Genomic DNA, 24,923 nt, shown 5'->3' with positions numbered 1-24,923 from the left:
ATTCTCTTTCTGATTTTTGGCTTAAACATCTTTGTGTACAAACCTAGTGCTCAATCTGTTTTGCAACTCATCTTGATAGCACAGAAGACAGAAAATTAGTAATCAGAGCAAATAAAGATAGTTCAAGACAGTTATAAGTGTATACAATAAAAGAATATGTCCACTATCAAACTTTTCCCATTGTTTCTGTATATAAACTAGTCTGGTCTGGACTCTGCTTTCACATGTACAGTAGTGAGTGGAAAAGTAATCAGTTCTAACATACACTTGATGAATGTAACTTGTGGCTCCAGTAGATGCTGATTGAAAGCAGATCCTGTGGGAGAGCATCTAAACCAATAAAATGCTTATGTACTTCAGAAATAATGCTTGTTTTGAGAAATAATGAAAAAAAAAATACTGGGCTCATAAAGGAAGATATTTGATGTGCTTGAGAGTCCAGAGAATTCTTATATTGGGGGGAGGAACCCTTTCCTAACAAATAAATACATAGATACAATTCATGTAGGTTTTTTTCTTATTTTAATCAACATCATAAACAGTTTTAAAGAGAGAAAAGTGCTATCAATTTTGTTTTCCTTTGAGTAAAGGAATCTATCCATTATCATGATATGACACAATTGTAATTAGAATGCATTATTAAAAACTCTTCTATAAGCAGGCTTGTCATGGCATTTATTGTGTTTTTTCCTCTTAAACAGAGCTGAGCTTTATCGGGCCTCAGGGAAATTTGAACTACTTGATCGTATTTTACCTAAGTTGCGAGCCACTAACCATCGTGTGCTTCTTTTTTGTCAAATGACATCACTCATGACCATTATGGAGGACTATTTTGCATTTCGACATTTCCTTTACTTACGTCTTGATGGTAAGCTGAATGAAAATAAATTTGGGAGTGTTTTTCCGGTTCAGCAATTTGACTATGTAGTAGAAAAACTTCCTCCTCTGTACTATATGCGTATGGACATCTGAATAAAAATATCAAACTTCTGTCTGTCTTCAGCTACAGGCAGAGATGTAAAAAGATAAAACAAGCAGAGGGTCAGACCAAGCTGATCGGTAAAAACTGATTGTCAAAGTACAGGAAATTCACCTTGTTGACAATGTGTACAGTGCTTAGTTGTTACTTAGAGCTTTGTGTAGGCCTTTTACCGTGGTTGAATTCTCTGCTTTCTCTCCCTCCCCTATGGACACCATTGTGTTTTGAATGTGATCTTTTAAGAATTTTTGTTCCCTTGATATTAATCTTGATTTTTAAGGCCAATAGTGAAATGTTAATAAATCTATGTTTGTGTACACATATAGTTTTTAAAATATTTAGATTCTGTGAGTGCTCATAAGGCCTTAATCAAAACTGAAGCTCCATTTTGCGTGTGTATATCATCTATTGAAACTTGTCAGTCATAAAATGTTGTCAAATAGGTAGTTGCATCTTTTCAAAGTCCCCTTTTGAAATGTCAAGCCTACTTAAAATAAAAGTTTGGGAACCCTCCTCCCAAGTGCTATAGACAGTTGGCTTGAAACATCCATGGTTAGTGTTTGCGTCTATATTATAGAAAATATAGCTGAGATGGCAAAGAACAAGTGAGCTAAAATTTCCCTTCCACATGTGCTTTATACAACTAAGATTGCTTTTAAATTATTTCAGTAGAAGATCTTTGTCATAGGGTTTCTTTTTATTTCTTTTTTAATTTCTTCTCAGGTACAACAAAATCGGAGGATCGAGCTGCCCTGCTGAAGAAATTTAATGAACCTGGCTCACAGTACTTCATCTTCTTGCTGAGTACAAGGGCAGGAGGGCTGGGCTTGAACCTCCAGGCTGCTGACACTGTTATAATCTTTGATAGTGATTGGAATCCTCATCAGGTTATTTTTATTTAATTATCTTCATGTAATATGGAAATAATTGTTTGTGCTTTTTTAGGCTTTGTGTTTTGATTTGGGAAGATTGACAGTGAAATGAAAGTATATCATAAAATGCTGCTTTGAGAAGAATTGGTAAGGCAAGCTGCTACAATCAAGTAGTGTTTTGTTTTAAATCGGTAAAGTGATACTGTGTCTGCGTATATAGTTTTTCTGAGTGTCAGGGAATCCTCAAAGTTAGAGTCTTACAGTCTGCATTTTCTGTTTCATTGGTATAACTTTGTTCACCCTTTAATCATAAGGCACTAATAAATGGCTCTCCATTCAAAGTTAAAAGCTCATGCAGCAGATGAAATAATTTCTAAGATTACTAATGCATTTAAGATTCTCAGGGATAGTGATTTGCTTTAGATACACAGGTCTATAGCTAGATTATATTATATATATATCCAGCTATATTGTTGCCTCTGTTCTTGTACCTGGACTAGAGTCTATACTGGGTCTGGCTGGGATGGAGTTAATTTTCTTCATAGCAGCCCATATGGTGCTGTATTTTGGATTTGTGACCAAACCAGTGTTGATAATGCATGCACCAGTGTTTTGGCTGTTGCCAAACAGTGCTTGCACAGCCGTGAGGCTTTTGATTTTTCCTACTCTGCCCCACCAACAAGTAGACTGGGGTTGGGCAAGAAGCTGGGAGGAGACACAGCCGGGAGACCTGACCCAGACTGATCAAAGGGATATTCCATACCATATGACGTCGTGCTCAGCAATAAAAGCTCAAGGAAAGGAGGAGGAAGCGGGGACGATTGTGGTCATGGCGTTTGTCTTCCCAAGCAACCATTATGCGTGCTGAGGTCCTGCTTTCTAGGAAGTGGTTGGACATCTGCCTGCCAAAAGGAAATAGTAAATAAATTCCTTCTTTTGCTTTACTTGCACACACAGATTTTGCTTCACCTATTAAACTGTCTTTTATTTCGATCAACCATTCTTCTCACTTTCCTTCTATTTTCTCCCCATCCTGCGGGAGAGGGGAGTGAGCGAGCGGCTGTGTGGGTGCTTGGCCGTTGTCTGGAGTCAACCCACCACAGTCCTTTTTGGTGCCCCACGTTGTGGTAGGTTGACCCCGGCCAGCAGCTAAGTACCCACACAGTCGCTTGCTTACTAGCCCCTTAGCGGAATGGGGGAGAGAATCAGAAGGCCAAAAGGGTGAAAAGTCCTGGGTTGAGATAAAGACAGTTTAATAAGTGAAGGAAAGATATAAAAGAGACATTGGAAGAAACAGGCGTGCCCAAGACATCAATACCTGGCTCCAGGACTGGTGCCTCTGCCAGAACTTTGGTTTTTATAACCATGGAAGAGTCCTTGAAACACAAGGTATGCTGGGCCCTGGCGGGATCCACCTGACCCAATGGGGGAAACACTTCTTTGCTTGTAAGCTGGCAGGACTGATTGAGAGGGCTTTAAACTAGAATCGATGGGGGAAGGGGATACCATCAGGAGAGCTGAAAGTAAGCCAAGGGTTGGCATGGCATCGCCTGAGGCTGGCAATGCTAATGGGAGCATTTACTCTGCTCCAGAGAGCACTGAGGGCTTAGGAGCACATCTGAAATGCCTGTACACCAATGCACGCAGTATGAGAAACAAACAGGATGAACTGGAAGAGTTGGTCCATTCCCAGAGCCATGATGTCATTGGTATTAGTGAGACTTGGTGGAATGAGTCCCACGATTGGAGTGCTGGGATGGAGGGCTACAGGTTGTTCAGGAGGGATAGGCAGGGCAGGCGAAGTGGAGGAGTTGCACTGTATGTAAGGGAGAGGTGTGACTGTACAGCCCTCACAGTTAGGGATGATGTGGTTGAGAGCCTCTGGGTGAGGATTAGGGGGATGGAAAACAAAGCAGCTGTCATAGTGGGTGTCTACTACCGATCGCCCAGCCAGGATGTAAGCACTGATGAGTTATTCTGTAGGCAATTAGGAGAAATCTCTGGATCTGTGGCCCTTGTCCTTATGGGATATTTCAACTTCCCAGTCATCCACTGTGAATACCATACTGCTGTGACAAGCAAGCCTGGGAAATTCCTGAAGTTTGTGGAAGAAAAATTCTTGTCACAAGTACTCAGTGAGCCAACTAGGAAAGATGCCCTCCTAGACTTGTTGTTTGTGACTAGAGAAGGACTCGTGGGAGATGTGATGGCAGGTGGCTGTCTTGGCCACAGTGATCATGAAATGGCTGAGTTTAAAATTTTCGGTGTAATGAGAAAAAAGGTCAGCAGAGTTGCTACCCTGGATTTCAAGAGAGCAAACTTTAAGCTACTCAGGGAGCTAGTTAGCAGTGTCCCCTGGGAATCTGCTTTTGAGGGCTTAGGAATCCACGAGTGCTGGTCAGTTTTTAAGAACCGCCTTTTAAAAGCACAGGAGCAGGCAATCCCATGGTGTCACAAGTCAAGCAAGCGGGGCAGAAGACCAGCTTGTCTGAACAGGGAACTCCTCTTGGAACTCAGGCAGAAAAAGAAATTGTATGACCTCTGGAAGCGAGGTCAGGCTTTGCAGGAAGATTACAGAGCCGTGGTTCGCATATGCAGGGAGAAGACACGAAAGGCTAAAGCTCAACTAGAGTTGAAACTGGCCAGTGTTGTGTCAGACAACAAGAAAGGCTTTTGTATGTATGTTAATAGCAAGAGGAGGTCTAAGGAAAACATTGGACCAATACTTGTTGAAGATGGTCACCTGACAAATAGGGATGAAGAAAAAGCGGAGGCATTCAATGCTTTTTTTGCCTCAGTCTTCAATAATACGGATAGACCTTGGGCTGCCTGATCCTCTGAGTTGGAGGATCACGAGTGTGGGGTGCTGGTTGACAGCCGGCTCAATAGGAGTCAGCAGTGTGCCCTGGCAGCCAAGAGGGCAAACCGCATCCTGGGGTGCATTAAACACAGCATAACCAGCCGGTCAAAAGAGGTGATTATCCCGCTGTATTCAGCGTTGGTGAGGCCTCACCTTGAGTACTGTGTGCAGTTCTGGGCCCCACAATTTAAGAAGGATGTGAAGGTCCTTGAATGCGTCCAGAGGAGGGCAACAAAGCTGGTGAAAGGGCTGGAAGGCATGTCCTATTGAGGAGCGGCTAAGGACTCTGGGTTTGTCTAGTTTGGAGAGAAGGAGGCTGAGGGGCGACCTCATTGCTCTCTACAGCTTCCTGAGGAGGGGAAGTGGAGAGGGTGGTGCTGATCTCTTCTCCCTGGTATCCAGTGATAGGACGCGTGGGAATGACGCGTGGGAATGGCTCAAAGCTGCGTCAGGGGAGGTTCAGACTAGACATTAGGAAACATTCCTTTACCGAGAGGGTGGTCAAACACTGGAACAGGCTTCCTAGCGAGGTGGGTGATGCCCCATGCCTGTCAGTGTTTAAGAGGCATTTGGACAATGCCCTTAATAAGATGCTTTAATTTTTGGTCAGCCCTGAAGTGGTGAGGCAGTTGGACTGGATGACTGTTGTAGGTCCCTTCCAACTGAACTATTCTATTCTATTCTATTCTATTCTACTCTACCTTGGAAGCCAACACACATATGTACACCACCACCACCACCACCACCCCCCCCCCACACACACACTCTGCTCAGTTTTTATTGCTGAACATGATGTTATATGGCATGGAATATCCCTTTGGCCAATTCAGGTCAGTTGTCTTGGCTGTGTCCCCTCCCAACTCCTTGCCCACCCTCAGCCTACTCCCTGGGGGGGCAGAGTGAGAAACAGAGAAGGCCTTGACGCTGTGCAAGCACTGTTCAGCAATAGCCAAAACATTGCTGCGTTATCAACACTCTTTTGGTGACAAATCCATATCACAGCACCATCCCGGACAAGCCCCCAACAGGCTGGTATGAAGAAAGTTAACTCCATTCTAGCCAGACCCAATACATAAAATTACTAATGCATTTAAGATATTCAGAAATAGTGGTTTGCTTTAGATACACAGGTTTATATCTGGACTTTATAATATATACCTAGTTATATCGTTGCCTCTGTTCTTGTACCTGGACTAGAGAGTTGCTTTACTTCAGGGTTCCTTTCTGGCCTGAAAGGCCATGAACTCTGAGTGGCAGAGAAGAATTACATACTGCGGCCTATCTTGGTCACTTACTGCACATGCTGTCGAGAGGTGTTAGACTTACTGCATTCACATTGTACAGAGCATGCACATACTTTTTTCCCTCCGGTTTGCCTGCCTGGGTCTGATGAACTCCCAAGAAGGAGGATAATCAGGAATGAGCTAGATGAATTGCGGTGGACTGTAGCTCGAGCACTTCTTTTTGTTATGCTAATGAAACCCAACATTACAGTGTCCTTTAAGCAGGGAGTGATTTGTGTAGCACAGTTACGTTATGCATCATTCCATATTCTTTGCCTAATAGGACTTGCAGGCCCAAGACCGAGCTCATCGAATTGGTCAGCAGAATGAGGTTCGAGTCCTGCGACTGTGCACTGTGAACAGTGTGGAGGAGAAGATACTCGCTGCTGCAAAGTATAAACTGAATGTAGATCAAAAAGTTATTCAGGCTGGAATGTTTGATCAGAAATCTTCAAGCCATGAGCGGAGGGCTTTTCTACAGGCTATATTAGAACATGAGGAAGAAAATGAGGTAAGGCAGTTAAAAACAATCAAAGAGAAGATGTTTCAGTTGGTGCTTGGGAAGCAGCTATATAACTGGTAGGCGAGAGTGCAGTTTGAGTGCAGCTTGGGACTGCTTGAGACTGCAAGCTATTATATAATTTCCTTACAAGGAAACAACTCTATTCCTAAAGGATATTCTCATGAGAACTTGTTGCTGCACTGTTAGATAAAGGCGAGGCCATGCAGGTGGCGTAGTCACCGGTACCAAGTGGGAGCTGCTTGCAGGCTCCTCTGTTACAATGAGCTGTCTGAGTTTATCCTGTGGCCAATGAATTTGTGCAGCACAACACAGGCCTGAAAGCCAAGCTGTACGTGCAGCGCAGCACAGGCCTGGGCCTACTCCCATTAACTGTTATGTGGATCACTAACTCCTAAATGTGCAACGGTTTCTCGGTCAGGATCTCTACATTCCATCCATTGATCCACATACAGTTTGCCTTTACCAAAGATATATTGTAAGTTTGTCGTGGTTTAACCTGGCAGGCAGCCAAATACCACGCAGCCGCTCACTCACTCCCCCCGCCCCCCAATGGGACGGGGAGAGAATCGGAAGGGTAAGAGTGAGAAAAACTCGTGGGTTGAGATAAAGACAGTTTAATAGAACAGAAAAGGGAGAATAATGATAATAAATAATGATAGAATATACAAAATGAGTGATGCACAATGCAATTGCTCACCACCCGCGCTGACCGATAACCAAGTAGCGATCGGTACTTCCTGGATCACGCCTACCCTTCATATACTGAGCATGACGTCACATGGTATGGAATACCCCATTGGCCAGCTGGGCTGGCTGTCCTGATTATGTTCCCTCCCATCTTGTGTACCTAGCTCAGTCAGTAGGCATGGGAGCTGTCCTTGGACTAGGAGGGCACTTAGCAACAACTGAAAACATCAGTGTGTTATCAACATTCTCCTTGTACTAAATCCAAAACACAGCACTAGGAAGAAATTTAACCCTATCCCAGCCGAAACCAGGACAGTATCCACCCCTTATTCCATACCATTTACGTTATGCTTAGGTCTCACATTTTTCAATACCTTTCAATTAATCATCACTATCTTTTTTATATATATACATATATAATACATATACATACATATATACACATAAATATATATATAAATGTCTATTGAGTTCTTTTAGTCCACAACTTTGGGCTCCATCTGTCATAACAGTCTTTCAGGGCCAGAAGGATGGTGTGTGGTGTTGGGCTGTTGCATCCTGAAGCCAGTTCTCATTTCGGTACTGCTGCACTCGTTCAGTTCTATCATCGTTGCACTTTGCTCGGTTTCATCGGAGTTAGTTCATTCTTCATTAATCTGGGTGATTTTCACTGCTATACCATTGATAGCAACCATAGAAATAATGATATACAATATCATATAACAATTGACATTATAAAATTCAGTTCATTGGCTATTTTCACCCAAAATCAAATCCCCTTGAGGTACACACCGGACTTGCCCATCCTTTCGCATCACCCACCAAGTGCACCCAGGTCCTTGAGCAAAAGCAATCCCACGGATGGGTTTTCCCTTGTCAGAGGCAGGAGTAACCCAGACTGTCTTCCCCAGCATATTTCTTATGTGCACGACAGGGACTTTATCTCCATCTACAGTACGTAAAAGTCTTGATTGGGCAGGGCCAGCTCGATTAACAGACCCCCTAGTGTTGACTAACCAGGTGGCTTTTGCTAAATGTGTGTCCCAATGCTTGAATGTCCCACCGCCCATTGCCCTCAGTGTTGTCTTTAGCAGCCCGTTGTATCGTTTGATTTTCCCGGAGGCTGGTGCGTGGTAGGGGATGTGATAGACCCACTCAATGCCGTGCTCTTTGGCCCAGGTGTCTATGAGGGTGTTTCGGAAATGAGTCCCATTGTCTGACTCAATTCTTTCTGGGGTGCCATGTCGCCATAGGACTTGCTTTTCAAGGCCCAGGATGGTGTTCCGGGCAGTGGCATGGGGCACAGGGTATGTTTCTAGCCAGCCGGTGGTTGCTTCCACCATGGTGAGCACATAGCGCTTGCCGTGCCGGGTTTGTGGGAGTGTGATATAATCAATCTGCCAGGCCTCCCCATATTTGTATTTCAACCATCGTCCCCCATACCAAAGAGGCTTTACTCGCTTGGCTTGTTTGATTGCAGCGCACGTTTCACATTCGTGGATAACCTGTGCAATAGCGTCCATGGTTAAGTCCACCCCTCGATCACGAGCCCATCTGTATGTTGCATCTCTTCCTTGATGGCCTGAGGCATCATGGGCCCACCGAGCTATAAATAATTCACCCTTATGTTGCCAGTCCAGATCCACCTGAGCCACTTCAATCTTAGCAGCCTGATCCACCTGCTGGTTGTTTTGATGTTCTTCAGTGGCCCGACTCTTGGGTACGTGAGCATCTACGTGACGTACTTTTACAACCAGGTTCTCTACTCGGGCAGCAATATCTTGCCACAACGCGGCAGCCCAGATGGGTTTACCTCTGCGCTGCCAGTTGTTCTGCTTCCACTGCTGCAACCAACCCCACAGGGCATTTGCCACCATCCATGAGTCAGTATAGAGATAAAGTACTGGCCATTTTTCTCGTTCAGCAATGTCCAAGGCCAGCTGGATGGCTTTCACCTCTGCAAACTGGCTCGATTCACCTTCTCCTTCAGCAGTTTCTGCAACTTGGCGTATAGGACTCCATACAGCAGCTTTCCACCTCCGATGTTTTCCCACAAGGCGACAGGACCCATCAGTGAACAGGGCATATTGCTTCTCGTTTTCTGGTAGTTTATTATACAGTGGGGCTTCTTCAGCACGTGTCACCTCCTCCTCTGTGGTTATGCCAAAATCTTTGCCTTCTGGCCAGTTCGTGATCACCTCCAAGATTCCTGGGCGACTGGGGTTTCCTATTCGGGCCCGTTGTGTGATCAGTGCGACCCACTTACTCCACGTAGCATCGGTTGCATGATGTGTAGAGGGGACCCTCCCTTTGAACATCCAGCCCAGCACCGGCAGTCGGGGTGCCAGGAGGAGCTGTGCTTCAGTGCCAACCACTTCCGAAGCAGCTCGAATCCCTTCATATGCTGCCAATATCTCCTTCTCAGTTGGAGTGTAGTGGGCCTCAGATCCTCTGTATCCCCGACTCCAGAACCCTAAGGGTCGACCTCCAGTCTCCCCTGGTGCTTTCTGCCAGAGGCTCCAGGTAGGGCCATTCTCCCCGGCTGCGGTGTAGAGCACATTCTTCACATCTTGTCCTGCCCGGACTGGCCCAAGGGCTACTGCATGAACTATCTCCTGTTTAATTTGTTCAAAGGCTTGTTGTTGCTCAGGGCCCCATCTGAAGTCGTTCTTCTTCCTGGTCACGTGATAGAGAGGGCTTACGATCTGACTGTAATTTGGAATATGCATTCTCCAAAAACCCACAACGCCTAAGAAAGCTTGTGTTTCCTTTTTGCTAGTTGGTGGGGACATGGCTGTTATTTTGTTGATCACATCCATTGGGATCTGACGACGTCCATCTTGCCATTTTATTCCTAAAAACTGGATCTCCTGTGCAGGTCCCTTGACCTTACTTTGTTTTATGGCAAAACCGGCTTTCAGAAGGATTTGAATTATTCTCTTCCCTTTCTCAAAAACTTCTTCTGCTGTGTTGCCCCACACGATGATGTCGTCAATGTATTGCAGGTGTTCTGGAGCCTCACCCTGTTCCAGTGCGGTGTGGATCAGTCCATGGCAAATGGTAGGGCTGTGTTTCCACCCCTGGGGCAGTCGGTTCCAGGTGTACTGGACGCCCCTCCAAGTGAAAGCAAACTGTGGCCTGCACTCTGCTGCCAAAGGGATGGAGAAGAAGGCATTAGCAATGTCAATGGTGGCGTACCACTTGGCTGCCTTCGACTCCAGTTCGTATTGAAGTTCTAGCATGTCCGGCATGGCAGCACTCAGTGGCGGCGTGACTTCGTTCAGGCCACGGTAGTCTACTGTTAGTCTCCACTCTCCATTAGACTTTCGCACTGGCCATATGGGACTGTTGAAGGGTGAGCGAGTCTTGCTGATCACTCCTTGGCTCTCCAGTCGACGAATCAGCTCATGGATGGGTATCATGGAATCTCGGTTGGTGCGGTATTGTCGCCGATGCACTGTTGTGGTAGCGATTGGTACCTGTTGTTCTTCAACCCTCAACAACCCCACAACATAAGAGTCCTCTGAGAGACGTGGCAAGGTGGACAGCTGTTTAATTTCCTCCGTCTCCAGGGCAGCTATACCAAAAGCCCACCGATACCCTTTTGGGTCCTTAAAATACCCTCTCCTGAGGTAGTCTATGCCAAGGATGCACGGAGCCTCTGGGCCAGTCACAATGGGGTGCTTCTGCCACTCGTTCCCGGTTAGGCTCACTTCGGCCTCCAATACAGTTAACTCTTGGGATCCCCCTGTCACTCCAGAAATACAAATGGGTTCTGCCCCTTTATAGTTTGATGGCATTAGGGTGCACTGTGCACCAGTGTCTACGAGAGCCTTATACTCCTGTGGCTCTGATGTGCCAGGCCATCGAATCCACACAGTCCAGTAAACCCGGTTGTCCCTTTCCTCCACCTGGCCGGAGGCAGGGCCCCTCTAGTTCTGGTCATAGTATCCGCTTCTCACTTCTTGCAAACGTGAGTCAAGAATTCCTTCATTACAGTCCAAAGTAAGATCAGCCCTTCTACTCTGTCTGGGGAACTGTTCACTGGAAACTGGACCGTCGTGAGACAGGTTTTTCCTGAAAACTGGAGCAGCATTTTTCCTGGGAGAACCCCCTTGTGTGATTGTTTTTCCTTGCAACACGTGCCTCTAGGATGAAGGTAGGTTTTCCATCCCACTGCCTCATGTCCTCTCCGTGGTCACGCAGGTAAAACCACAGGGTGCCCCGTGGTGTGTACTTTCGATATCCTCTCTCTTGAGGAGTAAAACGCTGACTCCTAATGGCTGAGATACTGGTCCGTACAGGTGGAGAATAGGACCTATTGTCTTTGAGTTGCTGGACCTCTCGGGACAGTTTCTCTACAGCCGAGACAAGGGAGGAGGAGATAGTTTCTTCAAAATCCCGAAGTCTGCTAACCACCTCATCCACCGTTGGTGCTTCTTACTCTTTCCAGCACAGTACTGCCAACGAACTGGCATACGATGCTGGTGCGCTCCGTACCAACTTCCGCCACATGGGTCGCGTGCACTGGACGTCATCTGGATCTTTGGGTGTTTGGTCATCGTTCAGGTCACTATAAACCACCTCCAGCACGCCTAATTCTCTCAGGTACTGGATACCTCTCTCCATAGTGGTCCATTTGCCTAGGCGATATATAACATCTTCCTTGAAGGGATACCTTTCCTTCACGCCTGACAGCAGTCGCCTCCAGAGGCTGAGGACCTGTGTCCCTTTTCCAATTGCTTTGTCAATGCCCCCTTCCCTAGCAAGGGATCCCAGCTGTTTGGCTTCCTTCCCCTCCAATTCCAGGCTACTGGCCCCATTATCCCAGCATCGGAGCAGCCAGGTAACAATATGCTCGCCTGGACGACGGCTGAAATCTTTCCGCATATCTCGCAGCTCACTCAGGGATAGGGATCGGGTGGTTTCCGTCTCGTTTATGAGTTCTTCCTCTTCCTCCTCCCCTCCTCGTGATGGCCCTGGTCTTTCATCATCCCTTTCTAAACGACCTGACCTCCGCTTCCAAGATTTCCTCTTCTGTACAGGGGCAACGGATACCAGCAAGGGTTGGTCCTCTGGTTCAGCTGTAGTGCCTGTTGCTGGGGTTTGGGTAGCTGCAGTGCTTGTCATGGGGGTTGGAGTAACTGTAGTGCCTGTTGCCGGAGCTTGAGTGGCTGCAGTGCTTGTCGCAGGGGTTGGAGAAGCTACGGTGACTGTTGCCGGGGTTTGAGTAGCCACAGGGGTTGTCATGGGGGTTGGAGTAGCCGCAGTGCCTGTCGTGGGGTTTTGAGTAGCCACCGTGTCTGTAGCCGCCCCCGAGACTCGCCGCTCCGCCCGCCCTGATGAGGCACTGCTGCTTGCCCTCCCTCTTTTCTTGTTCCTGAGGGTTGATCTCTGGACAGTATTCCTGAAGAGTTGTTTAACCCTAAACAAGGCCTGAACCACATTCAGGAGACATAGCAATATGAACATGCTTGTTTGAGCATCCCAAGGATATTCAAAATTCTCAGGGAATATTGTGGACATCTTTGTGAAGAGGATAGAAGAAAAAGGAGTTTCTGACGATATGGAAGGGAAGATGAACAAGTGGGAGAGAGTGTCCCATCCCGTCTCCCCCTTAAATTCATTCTCCGAGGAGAAACAAGTGCAATTACCAATAATTTCTAAGAGGTGGTTCCCGAGGTACAGAAATGACGGCAGTGCCGAGTCCAGATACCAGATTAGACTTACGACCAATGATTTTATCACCTCATAAAACAGCAACAAAATGATAATCTTGGCCCAGTTCCGACTGATGATAAACAGCACAAAAGGGAACACATACTGCAAGCAAGGTATTACATGACCCAACATTGAGAGCCAGCCCCACAACTTTGACAGCCAATACATCAACATTGTGACCAATCAATATAATGGATGCTTATAACAATTTTGCCTTAACACACTTTGGTCAGATCTATCGTTATCTCAACCCTTCGAGCCCCACGTTGGGCGCCAAAAAGGACTGTCGTGGTTTAACCTGGCAGGCAGCCATATACCATGCAGCCGCTCACTCACTCCCCCCGCCCCCCAATGGGACGGGGAGAGAATCGGAAGGGTAAGAGTGAGAAAAACTCGTGGGTTGAGATAAAGACAGTTTAATAGAACAGAAAAGGGAGAATAATGATAATAAATAATGATAGAATATACAAAATGAGTGATGCACAATGCAATTGCTCACCACCCGCGCTGACCGATAACCAAGTAGCGATCGGTACTTCCTGGATCACGCCTACCCTTCATATACTGAGCATGACGTCACATGGTATGGAATACCCCATTGGCCAGCTGGGCTGGCTGTCCTGATTATGTTCCCTCCCATCTTGTGTACCTAGCTCAGTCAGTAGGCACGGGAGCTGTCCTTGGACTAGGAGGGCACTTAGCAACAACTGAAAACATCAGTGTGTTATCAACATTCTCCTTGTACTAAATCCAAAACACAGCACTAGGAAGAAATTTAACCCTATCCCAGCCGAAACCAGGACAAAGTTACAGATTATATTAATAACGTATGGGCTTCTCAAGCCCTAAGTACGAGCCCCAATAGAGCAGACAGCCTGTTCAAGATCCCTGACTCCTCGAATACAATGTCTTCCACAAGGCTCCCAATACAGCTGTGTAGCATGGGGGAGGATGGGCAGGAGATGGTCTTCAGAGACCCTGCAGAGGCAAAAGCTTGCAAATGATGCAAAGGAGGTAAGTTTAGAGGCTGTGCTCAGAGGAGCATAAAGCCCTGAGCAACCTGGTCCAATCTCGTAGCTGACCCTGCTTTGAGGAAGAGGTTGGACTAGATGACCTACTGAGGACCCTTCCAACCCAAATTATCATGTGATCCTATGACCAGTAGATGGAGACTCCCATGTCAGGGAAGACCTGAAGCTTGTGACTTCTGGCAACAGAAGGAAGACTCCTTCTCTGCCTGCAGATCTGCAATTACAGAACAGGTATAGTGCCCTGGGAACAATTGAGGAGGAACAAGCTCGGTCAAGGGAGGCATCAGAGTCAACTGAGCCTATACCAAGTATCTACTCAGCACTGATGAGACCACATCTGGAGTACTGTGTCCAGTTCTAGGCTTCCAACTACAAGAAAGAAATGGACATACTAGAGTGAGTCCAATAAAGGGCCACTAAGATAATTAAGGGATTGAAGCATCTGACATAAGGAAGAGGCTGAGAGCGCTGGGATTGTTTAGCCTGGAGAAGAGACGGCTCAGGGGGGATCTCATCAATGTGTCTAAATACCTGATGGGAGGAAGTAAAGAAAATGGAGCCAGACTCTTCTCAGTGACAGGACAACAGGCAATGGGCACAAACTAAAATACAGGAAATTCTGTTTAAACGTAAGAAAAAAAACCCTCTTTTTTACTGTGAGGGTGGTCAAACACTAGAACAGGTTGCCCGGAGAGGTTGTGGAGTCTCCGTCCTTGGAGATATTAAAAACCCAACTGGACATGGCCCTGAGGAACCTGCTCTAGTTGACCCTGTTTGGGGATGTGTGGGGGGGTGTTGGACTAGACAGTCTCCAGAGGTCCCTTCCAACCTCAACTATTCTGTGATTCTGTGATTCCTTAAAGGAGTCCAATTTTCATATCACCTCCAAACAATTCAACAAAACAATTAACTACCTTAATTAAGATAACAGTATTTTTGCATGCATAACACACCTCTCCGCTTAAACAGAATAACTGTCAGATCCTGATATAATTTCTGTGGCTTAATGAGTTGTCTTAGGTTATTGAAAGGTTTTGTCATCTGTAATTCTTTATTTTAGGCTTTCAAAATACTTATCTTAACTACTTTTAATAAAATTTAAGCAAAATCTTTGTGAATATCTGCCAGAATCTTTCCATGTTAAAAGAAATTCCTTCAGTAGTCATTAAATCTATTGTATTGAAAGCAGTTAAAACTGTGAAATAACAAAGCTAATACATTTTTTATATTCACTGTGATACAGGTTTGATTTATACTATTACTTCACATGTTCATACAATCCTTTCCAGTGTGACATATATTAAAAGCAATGTTGCTGCTCCCTATCATTCAGTTACAAACATGCCTTTTTGTAGGATTGGAACCTCTCTGAAAATGCATTCTAGGAATGCTCCCAAAGAGGGTACTGAAGATGTCATCAGTTAAAACTTAGCTTAATATGTGATATGTTGCATCAGTATTATTTGTTGTATACTTCTCACAATTTTCACTTGCGTTTTTTACTAGACTACATTAAAAATTACACATGCTTTCTCTTCTAGCTCTGCACATTTCTGGGTTTAGAGAAAAATATGATAAAATTGAAGGAAAAAATATTATTGAGTAATTCAAGATGATAGTAAATGCATACACATTGAGAGGAAGAGAGAGAGTTTCACTAGTTCAGAATCCAAATATTTTGGACTTCTTGTACTCTTTTGCAGGATTTTTGGGGCAGTTTTTAATAGTTTACTTAATGAAGGCTTTTTATGCATGTGATTTTTTTCATTGTTGTTAGGGTTGGTGTTTTCTTTTTTAACTCTCAAATTTCTTCTATTCCCCTCCACTTCTTATTTTCATTTCTTCCCATACACACGTGCATTCAAGTATATGCACGCCCACAAAATATGTAATGAGTTTTTTTAAAAAAAAAAGAACAGCTAGCTTTTTCCAAATATTGAATGTATGAAATATTGGTGGGGAGGGGAACCAACAGTTCCAGAGCATATGCCACCAGAACACTGTGTCAGAACACTATCACTTTTCCAACTGCTTTACTTATTTCATGTTTGAATTACAAATTACATGAGTATTTAGAGAGAGCTGAAGTGGTAATCATACCTTTTTCCTGAAGTGTAGAAATCTTACCAATGGAGGGAAAATGGGATGTATAGACATAGATGCAGGCTTCTTTTGATTACTTTGAAAATAAAAGACTGTAGAAAGTTAATTTTGAGGTACTATATACTGCATTCTACTCCACCTCCATTTTAGTGAGTACAAAACATTTATTGTCATGTGAAACCCTTAACTGTAGGTTTACAATATACTGTAACACAGATTCAGGAAATGTTTTAAGGTTTTTACGTGGGAACCAAACTAAAGTTTGTAGCTTTGATTTACCTGTCCTGTTATGAAATTTAAAATGCCATGTACTTGCAAAATAGTTGCTGTATTTGGAGAGAGGAACTGAGCATTATGGAGCCTGATCATGTTAAAAATGGGCACCATAGCTCTTCAACATTTATGTTTTCAGTTGAATCCTAGAGTTTTGGTTTATTTTGCCAATGAATGTTTTTGATTTTATGAAATAACTTTTTGTCAAAAAGACGGATCTTCACCAGACCCACTTCTTAGGAAAGTCTGCTGCCTCCCTGGGGCCCGGGTTAAAGATGTTACGAGAAAACTTCCTACCCTGGTACGGCCCTTGGATTATTATCCATTATTGCTTTTTCATGTAGGCAGCGACAAAGTTGCAATAAGAAGTCCAAGGGCGATCAAGAGACTTCAGGGCCTTGAGACGACTGGTTAAGGGATCAGGAGCACAAGTAGTGTTTTCCTCTATCCTTCCAGTTGCAGAGAATGCTGTTGGAAGAAACAGGAAGACCCAGCTGATCAATACCTGGCTCCGTGACTGGTATCACCGGCAGAATTTTGGGTTTTTTGATCATGGGTCGGTCTATATGACACCAGGCCTGCTGGCGACAGATGGGGTACACCTTTCTCAAAGGGGGAAAAGGATCTTTGCGCAGGAGTTAGCAGGGCTCATTGAAAGAGCTTTAAACTAGATTTGAAGGGGAAAGGGCTAAAACCAGGCTCGCTAGTGACAAGCCATGGGATGGCATGCCGATGTTTGCGGGACAGTGTGCTAGCGAGGTCCTTCGGTCTGCTCCACGATGTGCTGAGTACACTGGAGCACATTTGAAATGTCTCTATACTAATGTGCACAGCATGAGGAATAAACAAGAGGAGCTAGAAGCTTTGGCCCAGTCCCAGAGCTACGACATCATTGGCATAAGCAAACCCGGTGGGATGAGTCCTGTGACTGGTGTGCCGTGATGGACGGTTATAGGCTCTTCAGGAGGGATAGGCAGGGCAGGCGAGGTGGGGGGGTGGTGCTGTATGTAAGGGAGGGGTTGGATTGTATGGCACTTGCAGTTGGCGATTACATGGTTGAGAGCCTCTGGGTAAGGATTAAGGGGAAAACAAATAAAGCGGATGTTGTTGTGGGAGTCTACTATCGACCACCCAGCCAGGACGATGACATCGATGAATTATTCTACAAGGAATTAAGGGATATCTCTAGATCAGCTGCCCTTGTCCTTATGGGTGATTTTAACTTCCCAGACATCAACTGGGAATATCATACAGCAGACACAAACAGGTCCAGGAAATTCCTGAAGCACATTGAAGATAACTTCTTGGTGCAGGTACTAAGGGAGACGACTAGGAAAGGTGCCCTCCTAGATTTGTTGTTTGTAAACAGAGAGGGACTAGTGGGCAAAGTGGTGATTGGTGGCTGTCTTGGTCACAGTGACCACAAAGTAGTTGAGTTTCAAATTGCTGGCAATAGGAGAAAAACTGCCAGCAAAACTTCGACCCTGGATATGGGGAGAGCAGACTTCGGGCTGCTGAAGGAGCTAGTTAGTAAGGTCCCCTGGGAATCTGCTTTTGAAGGTATTGGGGTCCATGAATGCTGGTCACTTTTTAAGAGCCATCTCTTAAGAGTGCAGGAGCAGGCAATTCCAAAGTGTCGGAAGTCAAGCAAGCGGGGCAGAAGGCTGGCTTGGCTGAGCAGGGATCTTCTTCTAGAACTTAGGCGGAAAAAGAAAGTGTACGGACATTGGAAGCAAGGACAGGCAACACGGGAGGACTACAGAGATGCTGTTCGCCACTGTAGGGAGACAATTTGCGCGGCCAAAGCTCGATTAGAGTTCAAGCTGGCCAGCACTGTGAAGGACAACAAAAAGGGCTTTTTAAAATATGTTAATACCAAAAGGAGAATCAGAGATAACATTGGTCCATTGCTTGACGGGGTCAGTCACCTCACAAACAGGGACGTAGACAAAGCGGAGACGTTTAATGCCTTCTTCGCCTCTGTCTTCAACACCGATGATGGGCCCTGGGACCCCCAGAGCCCTGTGTTGGAAGACTGTGACTGGGGGGACGATAAACTCCCAGCCGACTCTGAAGTTGTTTGAGACTTGCTGCTCCAGCTGGATGCACATAAGTCTATGGGGCCCAATGGGATTCATCCCGGGGTACTGAAAGAGCTGGCCGATGTTATCGCGGGACCTCTCTCCATTATTTTTCAACGGTCTTGGGAGTCTGGAGAGGTCCCAGTCGACTGGAAGCTGGCAAATGTTGTCCCAATTTTCAAGAAGGGTAAGAAGGAAGACCCTGGTAATTACAGGCCTGTCAGTCTCACTTCAGCACCTGGCAAAATTATGGAGAAGGTTATTCTGGGAGTTATTGAAAAACACTTGAGAGACAATGCAGTCATTGGTCATAGCCAACACGGGTTCACGAGGGGAAAGTCTTGCTTAACTAACTTAATTTCCTTTTATGACAAGGTCACCCATCTAGTTGACCAAGGGAAGCCAGTAGATGTGGGTTTTTTTGGATTTTAGCAAAGCTTTTGATACTGTCTCTCACAGTATCCTTCTGGACAAAATGTCCAGCATACAGCTAGACAAGTCCATAATACATTGGGTGAGCAATTGGCTGACGGGTCGGGCTCAAAGAGTTATAGTAAATGGGGTTACATCAGGCTGTCGGCCAGTCACCAGTGGGGTTCCCCAGGGCTCAATTTTAGGGCCAGTGCTCTTTAATGTTTTTATAAATGATCTGGACGCAGGAATCGAATGTACATTAAGTAAGTTTGCCGACGATACTAAACTAGGAGGAGCTGTGGACTCCCTCGAGGGTAGAGAGGCCTTACAGAGAGATCTGGATAGACTAGAGAGCTGGGCAATCACCAACCGTATGAAATTTAACAAGAGCAAGTGCCGGATTCTGCACCTGGGACGGGGTAATCCTGCTTATACAATAGAAATTGGGGGACGAGAGGCTGGAGAGCAGCCCCGCGGAAAGAGATCATAGAATCATAGAATCATAGAATCATTAAGGTTGGAAAAGACCTCTAAGATCATCATGTCCAACCGTCAACCCAACACACCATGCCCACTACACCATGTCCCTAAGGGCCTCATCTACACGTCTTTTAAATACTTCCAGGGATGGTGACTCCACCACTTCCCTGGGCAGCCTGTTCCAAGGCCTGATCACTCTTTCAGTAAAGAAATTTCTCCTAATGTCCAATCTAAACCTCCCTTGGTGCAACTTGAGGCCATTTCCTCTCGTCCTATCGCTAGTTACTTGGGAGAAGAGACCAACACCCACCTCGCTACAACCTCCTTTCAGGTAGTTGTAGATTGCGATAAGGTCTCCCCTCAGCCTCCTCTTCTCCAGGCTAAACAGTCCCAGTTCCCTCAGCCGCTCCTCATCAGACTTGTGCTCCAGGCCCTTCACCAGCTTCGTTGCCCTCCTCTGGACACGCTCCAGCACCTCCATGTCCTTCTTGTAGTGAGGGGCCCAAAACGGAACACAGTATTCGAGGTGCGGCCTCACCAGTGCCGAGTACAGGGGCACGATCACCTCCCTACTCCTGCTGGCCACACTATTCCTAATACAGGCCAGGATGCCGTTGGCCTTCTTGGCCACCTGAGCACACTGCCGGCTCATGTTCAGCCGGCTGTCAACCAGCACCCCCAGGTCCTTTTCCTCCGGGCAGCTTTCCAGCCACTCTTCCCCAAGCCTGTAGCGTTGCCTGGGGTTGTTGTGGCCGAAGTGCAGGACCCGGCACTTGGCCTTGTTGAACCTCATACAGTTGGCCTCGGCCCATCGATCCAGCCTGTCCGGGTCCCTCTGCAGAGCCTTCCTACCCTCGAGCAGATCAACACTCCCGCCCAACTTGGTGTCGTCTGCAAACTTACTGAGGGAGCACTCAATCCCCTCGTCCAGATCGTTGATAAAGATATTGAACAGGACCGGCCCCAGTACTGAGCCCTGGGGAACACCGCTCGTGACCGGCCGCCAACTGGATTTAACTCCGTTGACCACAACTCTCTGGGCTTGGCCGTCCAGCCAGTTTTTTACCCAGCAAAGAGTGTACCTGTCTAGGCCGTGAGCCGCCAGCTTCTCTAGGGTGGCAAGTTGAATATGAGTCAACAGTGTGCCCTGGCAGCCAAAAGGGCCGACCGTGTCCTGGGGTGCATCAAGCACAGCATAGCTAGCCGGTCGAGGGAGGTGATTGTCCCACTCTACACTGCACTGGTGCAGCCCCGCCTCGAGTACTGTGTGCAGTTTTGGGTCCCTCAATATAAGAAGGACATCAAACTATTAGAGTGTGTCCAGAGGAGGGCGACCAAGATGGTGAAAGGTCTTGAGGGCGAGACTTATGAGGAGCAGCTGAGGTCACTTGTTTTGTTCAGCTTGGAGAAGAGAAGGCTGAGGGGTGACCTCATCGCAGTCTACAACTTTCCTCAAGGGGGGCAGCGGAGGGGGAGGTGCTGATCTCCTCTCTCTGGTGACCAGCGATAGGGCACGAGGAAATGGCATGAAGCTGCGTCAGGGGAAGTTCAGATTGGACCTTAGGAAAAGGTTCTTCACTGAGAGGGTGGTCGGTCACTGGAACAGGCTCCCCAGGGAAGTGGTCACGGCACCAAGCCTGTCCGAGTTCAAGGAGCGTCTGGACGATGCTCTTAGTCATATGGTTTAGTTTTAGGTAGTCCTGCGAGGAGCAGGGAGTTGGACTCGATGATCCTTATGGGTCCCTTCCAACTTGAGATATTCTATGATTCTATGATTCTATGATTCACATCTCACTTTGTGAGTGGACGGTGGTCTACAGAAATATGGATTGGGCAGGCTTTGTTTCTAGCAATTTTTTTTTCAGGATTGTTTTCCTGCCTTCTGCTTTGACAATAAAGACCTCATAGTGTAGAATGCTATTACTGGAGGAGTGCTGTAGAGCAGCAGAAGGGAAATGTGTATGTTTTAACTGAAAAACAAGCTGACAACTAACTGTGCTTGTGACCCTGCAAAAAACACGAACCAAAATTTCCTGGTTGCATGTTTGCTCACTTCCTCATTCTCAATATATGAAAGTGATAAGAAGTCCTAATTATCTCTTTGATTGAGTCTATTTTGTGTTACTTCTGAATCGATGAACAGCTAGGCACTTTCAAATTTTTAGTTTTCATTTGAGTGTTTCACACTCCTTTTGAGAGAGAGAGATATCAGTGCAACAGTGGCTCAATGCAAATGGTTGCCTCACTTTGGACATTACTTTGTATTTTTCTAATGCCTTTTTCTGTTTAAATAGGAAGAAGATGAAGTTCCTGATGATGAGACTCTGAATCAGATGATTGCTCGGCGTGAAGAGGAGTTTGATCTCTTCATGGTAAGGACATTATGATGTTAAGTAGTATATCTTCTCTAGCCTTTTTAACACTTTTGTTTTGCTAAAGGTGTTATCCTTCTGTGATTCAAATGTTGGATTATTATTGTGGGAGGGAAAGGATTCATTTACTCACATTGTTCATCTGGGAAAAGGAAAGAATCTAAACAGAGAACAGCATCCTCACATGACAAACAAAATGCAGAAATCCCTGCTGAGTGGTACAGTGGAACACTGTCCATCCAGAGGAGGATTTGTAGGTGGTTTGATGGATTTAGACAGTGCAAAACTGATGATCACTGCTTGTCATGCTAATCCTACAGCATTTTTTTTTTATGACTCCTCGCTTCTTGTACTCACGTGTTATAGTATTAGCTAGGGCAAGTACAGGTATTTAACAAAATAGTAAGATAGGAGATTGATGGTGCTGTTTTCCTTTAGGAATTAGTTGGGTTTGCTGAGGATTATGTCAAGGGCTCAGTTAGCTGTGTCTCTGCTACTAAAACTTTTGAACAGTTCTCAAAGCACACCTAGATGACAGTGGTTCAACTGCCAGCAATCTATCTATATTAGTACTTCCCTTGTTAGCATTGATGGAATAATTACTAAAACATCAGTGTAGGTAATTGGCCTTTTGGCAAGTATCCAATGTGGGGATTGCTGGAGGACCTATCAAAATCAGTCCCTTATATTGATACAGCCACAGGAGCACACTTAAATAAATGTTGAAGGGAAACCGCCGTCTCCTATCTTTCTGCACTGGTGGGAGCAGGTTGATCTGTTCTCTAAAGTGAAGCAACACAGGTACTCTCACATATGCATAAACATGCAAGTATATCAGGAAGTATCCATGGAGTCAATTGTTAATAGGAACCCCAGATATTACATTCTCACACCATCTCATTCTATAAAACATAGTCTTTGTACAGCTATGCAAGTTACAAAACTTCAGGTGGACAGTTGGCAAAGGCCATGTTCCCTTATGTGGCAGTGCATTATGTTGAAGTGCCAGTCTAGTCCTTTAGGTGCTAAGTTTTATTTAAGGAGTTAAGTTTTTCTCAGACAGCATTAAAGACTTGATGCACTGGAAGTGAATGCTTGCAGGGATCTCTATCATTTTAAAATTTCCTGCAATATAATTCAGATGTAAGGAGATTGGCAGGCCAGAAATCAAGAGATGATAATTTGATCCATAACTCAAAGGAATAATTGCAGCCAAATGTCTCCTTCCTGGCCTCCATCAAAGATGCTTGCTTCTGCACACTGTGTGGAATTTCCGGCTGTTGCTATATCCAACCTCACTAACTGAATGTGGAAGATGATAGATACACAGTGACTGATGTGAATGCTGTTGTGTCACACATCAGGGCTGAAAATGAAGTATCCAGAGTTCACTGTGCTGTAGAAATAGATTTGCTGCCTGAAACAGCATTTTAGTGCTAAAGATCAAGAAAGAAAGAACCAAAGCATGGATTGAAACTCATTGTTTAATTGAAGACTCTTTAGAGAGAAAGATACAAAGATAAGTAGATCTAAATGGAAAAAGTACATCATTGGCTGTGCTTATTAAATCATGATACTTGTTTATCACTCCCATCCACTAATTATGCAAAGGTTCTTTTTGAAATATGGCTAGTAAATTTCCATCTTCCATGATGTCAATCAGTTGTTCTTGCAAACTAATCGGAAGGTGTTGCATTTTTATGTTTTTAACAAATGGGTTCAAAACCCACTGAAACTCTTCATTGGGAAGATTTCTAAACAGGTTAGGAAATTCTGTTTCCAAGTCTTTTAAGTGTATGAATATGAGAGTTTTTATAGGTGACACACTGCATCATTTTCAGCAACAAAGTCACATGATGATGGAAACATTTTCAGAAAGCCGTTTTCAAAATGCTCTCTCCATGGCATGAGTTTCTTTTGAAAAGCAGTTACTTTCTCACGCTTTGTTAAAACGTTACCTTCACCTTGAAGGGACACATTAAGTGTGTTTATTTTTTCAAAAATAAGTGCTAGGTAGCATACTATTGGCAGCCACTTGTCATCACAGAAAAGGTCAGCAAATTTGGAACACTTGTCTTTTTGTGAAAGAAAAATGCATAACATCTTTAAGTTCAACAACTCTTTTAAACACTTTGCCATGAGATAACCAGCAAACCTCTGTGTGGAACAAAAGATTTCCAAGGTCACTCCCCATCTCATTACAAAGTATTGTGAAGATTCTACTATTTACAGGTCTTGTTTTTATAAACTTAACCACATTGATGGCATCGTGTAGCACTTTGTGCACTTCTGGCTCCAACATCTTTGCTGCAATAGCTTGCCTATGAATGATGCAGTGAATGAGTTCCACGTGTGGTGCTATCTCTGTAACCTTACCCCGGAATCCTTTTTTTATTCCAGTCAAAGCAGCCGCTCCATCAGTGGTTACACTTGCACAGTTTTTCCACAAAGCGTTGTTTTTTATTAAAGAAGTCATTTACTGTCGGGAATATATCTTCTCTGGTGCGTTTTTCCTTTAGTGGCTCACAAAAAATAGTTCTTTGTATATTTCATTCTTGAAACAGAATCTAGCAAATACCGTAAGCTGAGACATGTTAGAAACATCTGTACTTTCATCCAACTGCATAGCAACCCTCCCACACTGCGTAATTTTTTCTAATACTTGTTTCTTCAAATCTTCAGCAATGTTTTCTATGCATCTTCCAATTGCATTTGCTGACCAAGGCATGCATTTTAGTTTGTCGCCATATTGTTTTCTGTGTACTATTTCAGTCATTTTTACCACATCAGGAAGAACAAGTATTTCCCCGATGGTATGTGGGAGTATCACATGACTTCAAACATCGCTGAAAAAATTGTAGAGGTTTGTCTTCATGTTCTGGATGTTTAGTTTTTAAATGTCTTGCTAATCGTGATGGCTTCATACTATCATTAGCTAATATCTCAAGGCACAATATACACTTAGGGCGAGGTTCAACATTGATGATAGTGGATGTAAATCCATATTTCAAATAGTTGTCTTGATAATTTTGAATTTTTTTGGCCAACTTCTTGTCAGATCTGATTAGTTCGTCATTGTTTTTACCTCGTAATGTGGCTGACAAAGAGTACTCCTACTAGGAGTAGAAGTGTCAGCTCTGCCACGTTCTTGTAGTTTGCTTGTACTCGCATTATTAGTATTATCTTCAATCTGCAGTTTCTTTGCAGGAATCTTTTTAAGCCACATGTCCATTCTGTGAGGGTT

The 24,923-nt window shown here is 44.9% G+C and overlaps 1 protein-coding gene across 1 annotated transcript in view; it reads left to right on the top strand.

Annotated features, from left to right (window-relative positions):
- Positions 1-24,923, top strand: part of LOC142074949 (SWI/SNF-related matrix-associated actin-dependent regulator of chromatin subfamily A member 2-like) — a 55,784-nt gene that overhangs the window by 15,241 nt on the left and 15,620 nt on the right. Inside the window, exons 7-10 of the mRNA XM_075135962.1 lie at positions 702-868; positions 1,703-1,866; positions 6,278-6,505; positions 21,602-21,679. Of these exons, the coding sequence (XP_074992063.1) occupies positions 702-868; positions 1,703-1,866; positions 6,278-6,505; positions 21,602-21,679 (637 nt within the window). The remainder of the gene's footprint in view (positions 1-701; positions 869-1,702; positions 1,867-6,277; positions 6,506-21,601; positions 21,680-24,923) is intronic.

The sequence above is a fragment of the Calonectris borealis genome, chromosome W, assembly GCF_964195595.1.
Source record: "Calonectris borealis chromosome W, bCalBor7.hap1.2, whole genome shotgun sequence".
Taxonomy (NCBI): domain Eukaryota; kingdom Metazoa; phylum Chordata; class Aves; order Procellariiformes; family Procellariidae; genus Calonectris; species Calonectris borealis.
This window is presented reverse-complemented; position numbering and strand designations above follow the sequence as displayed.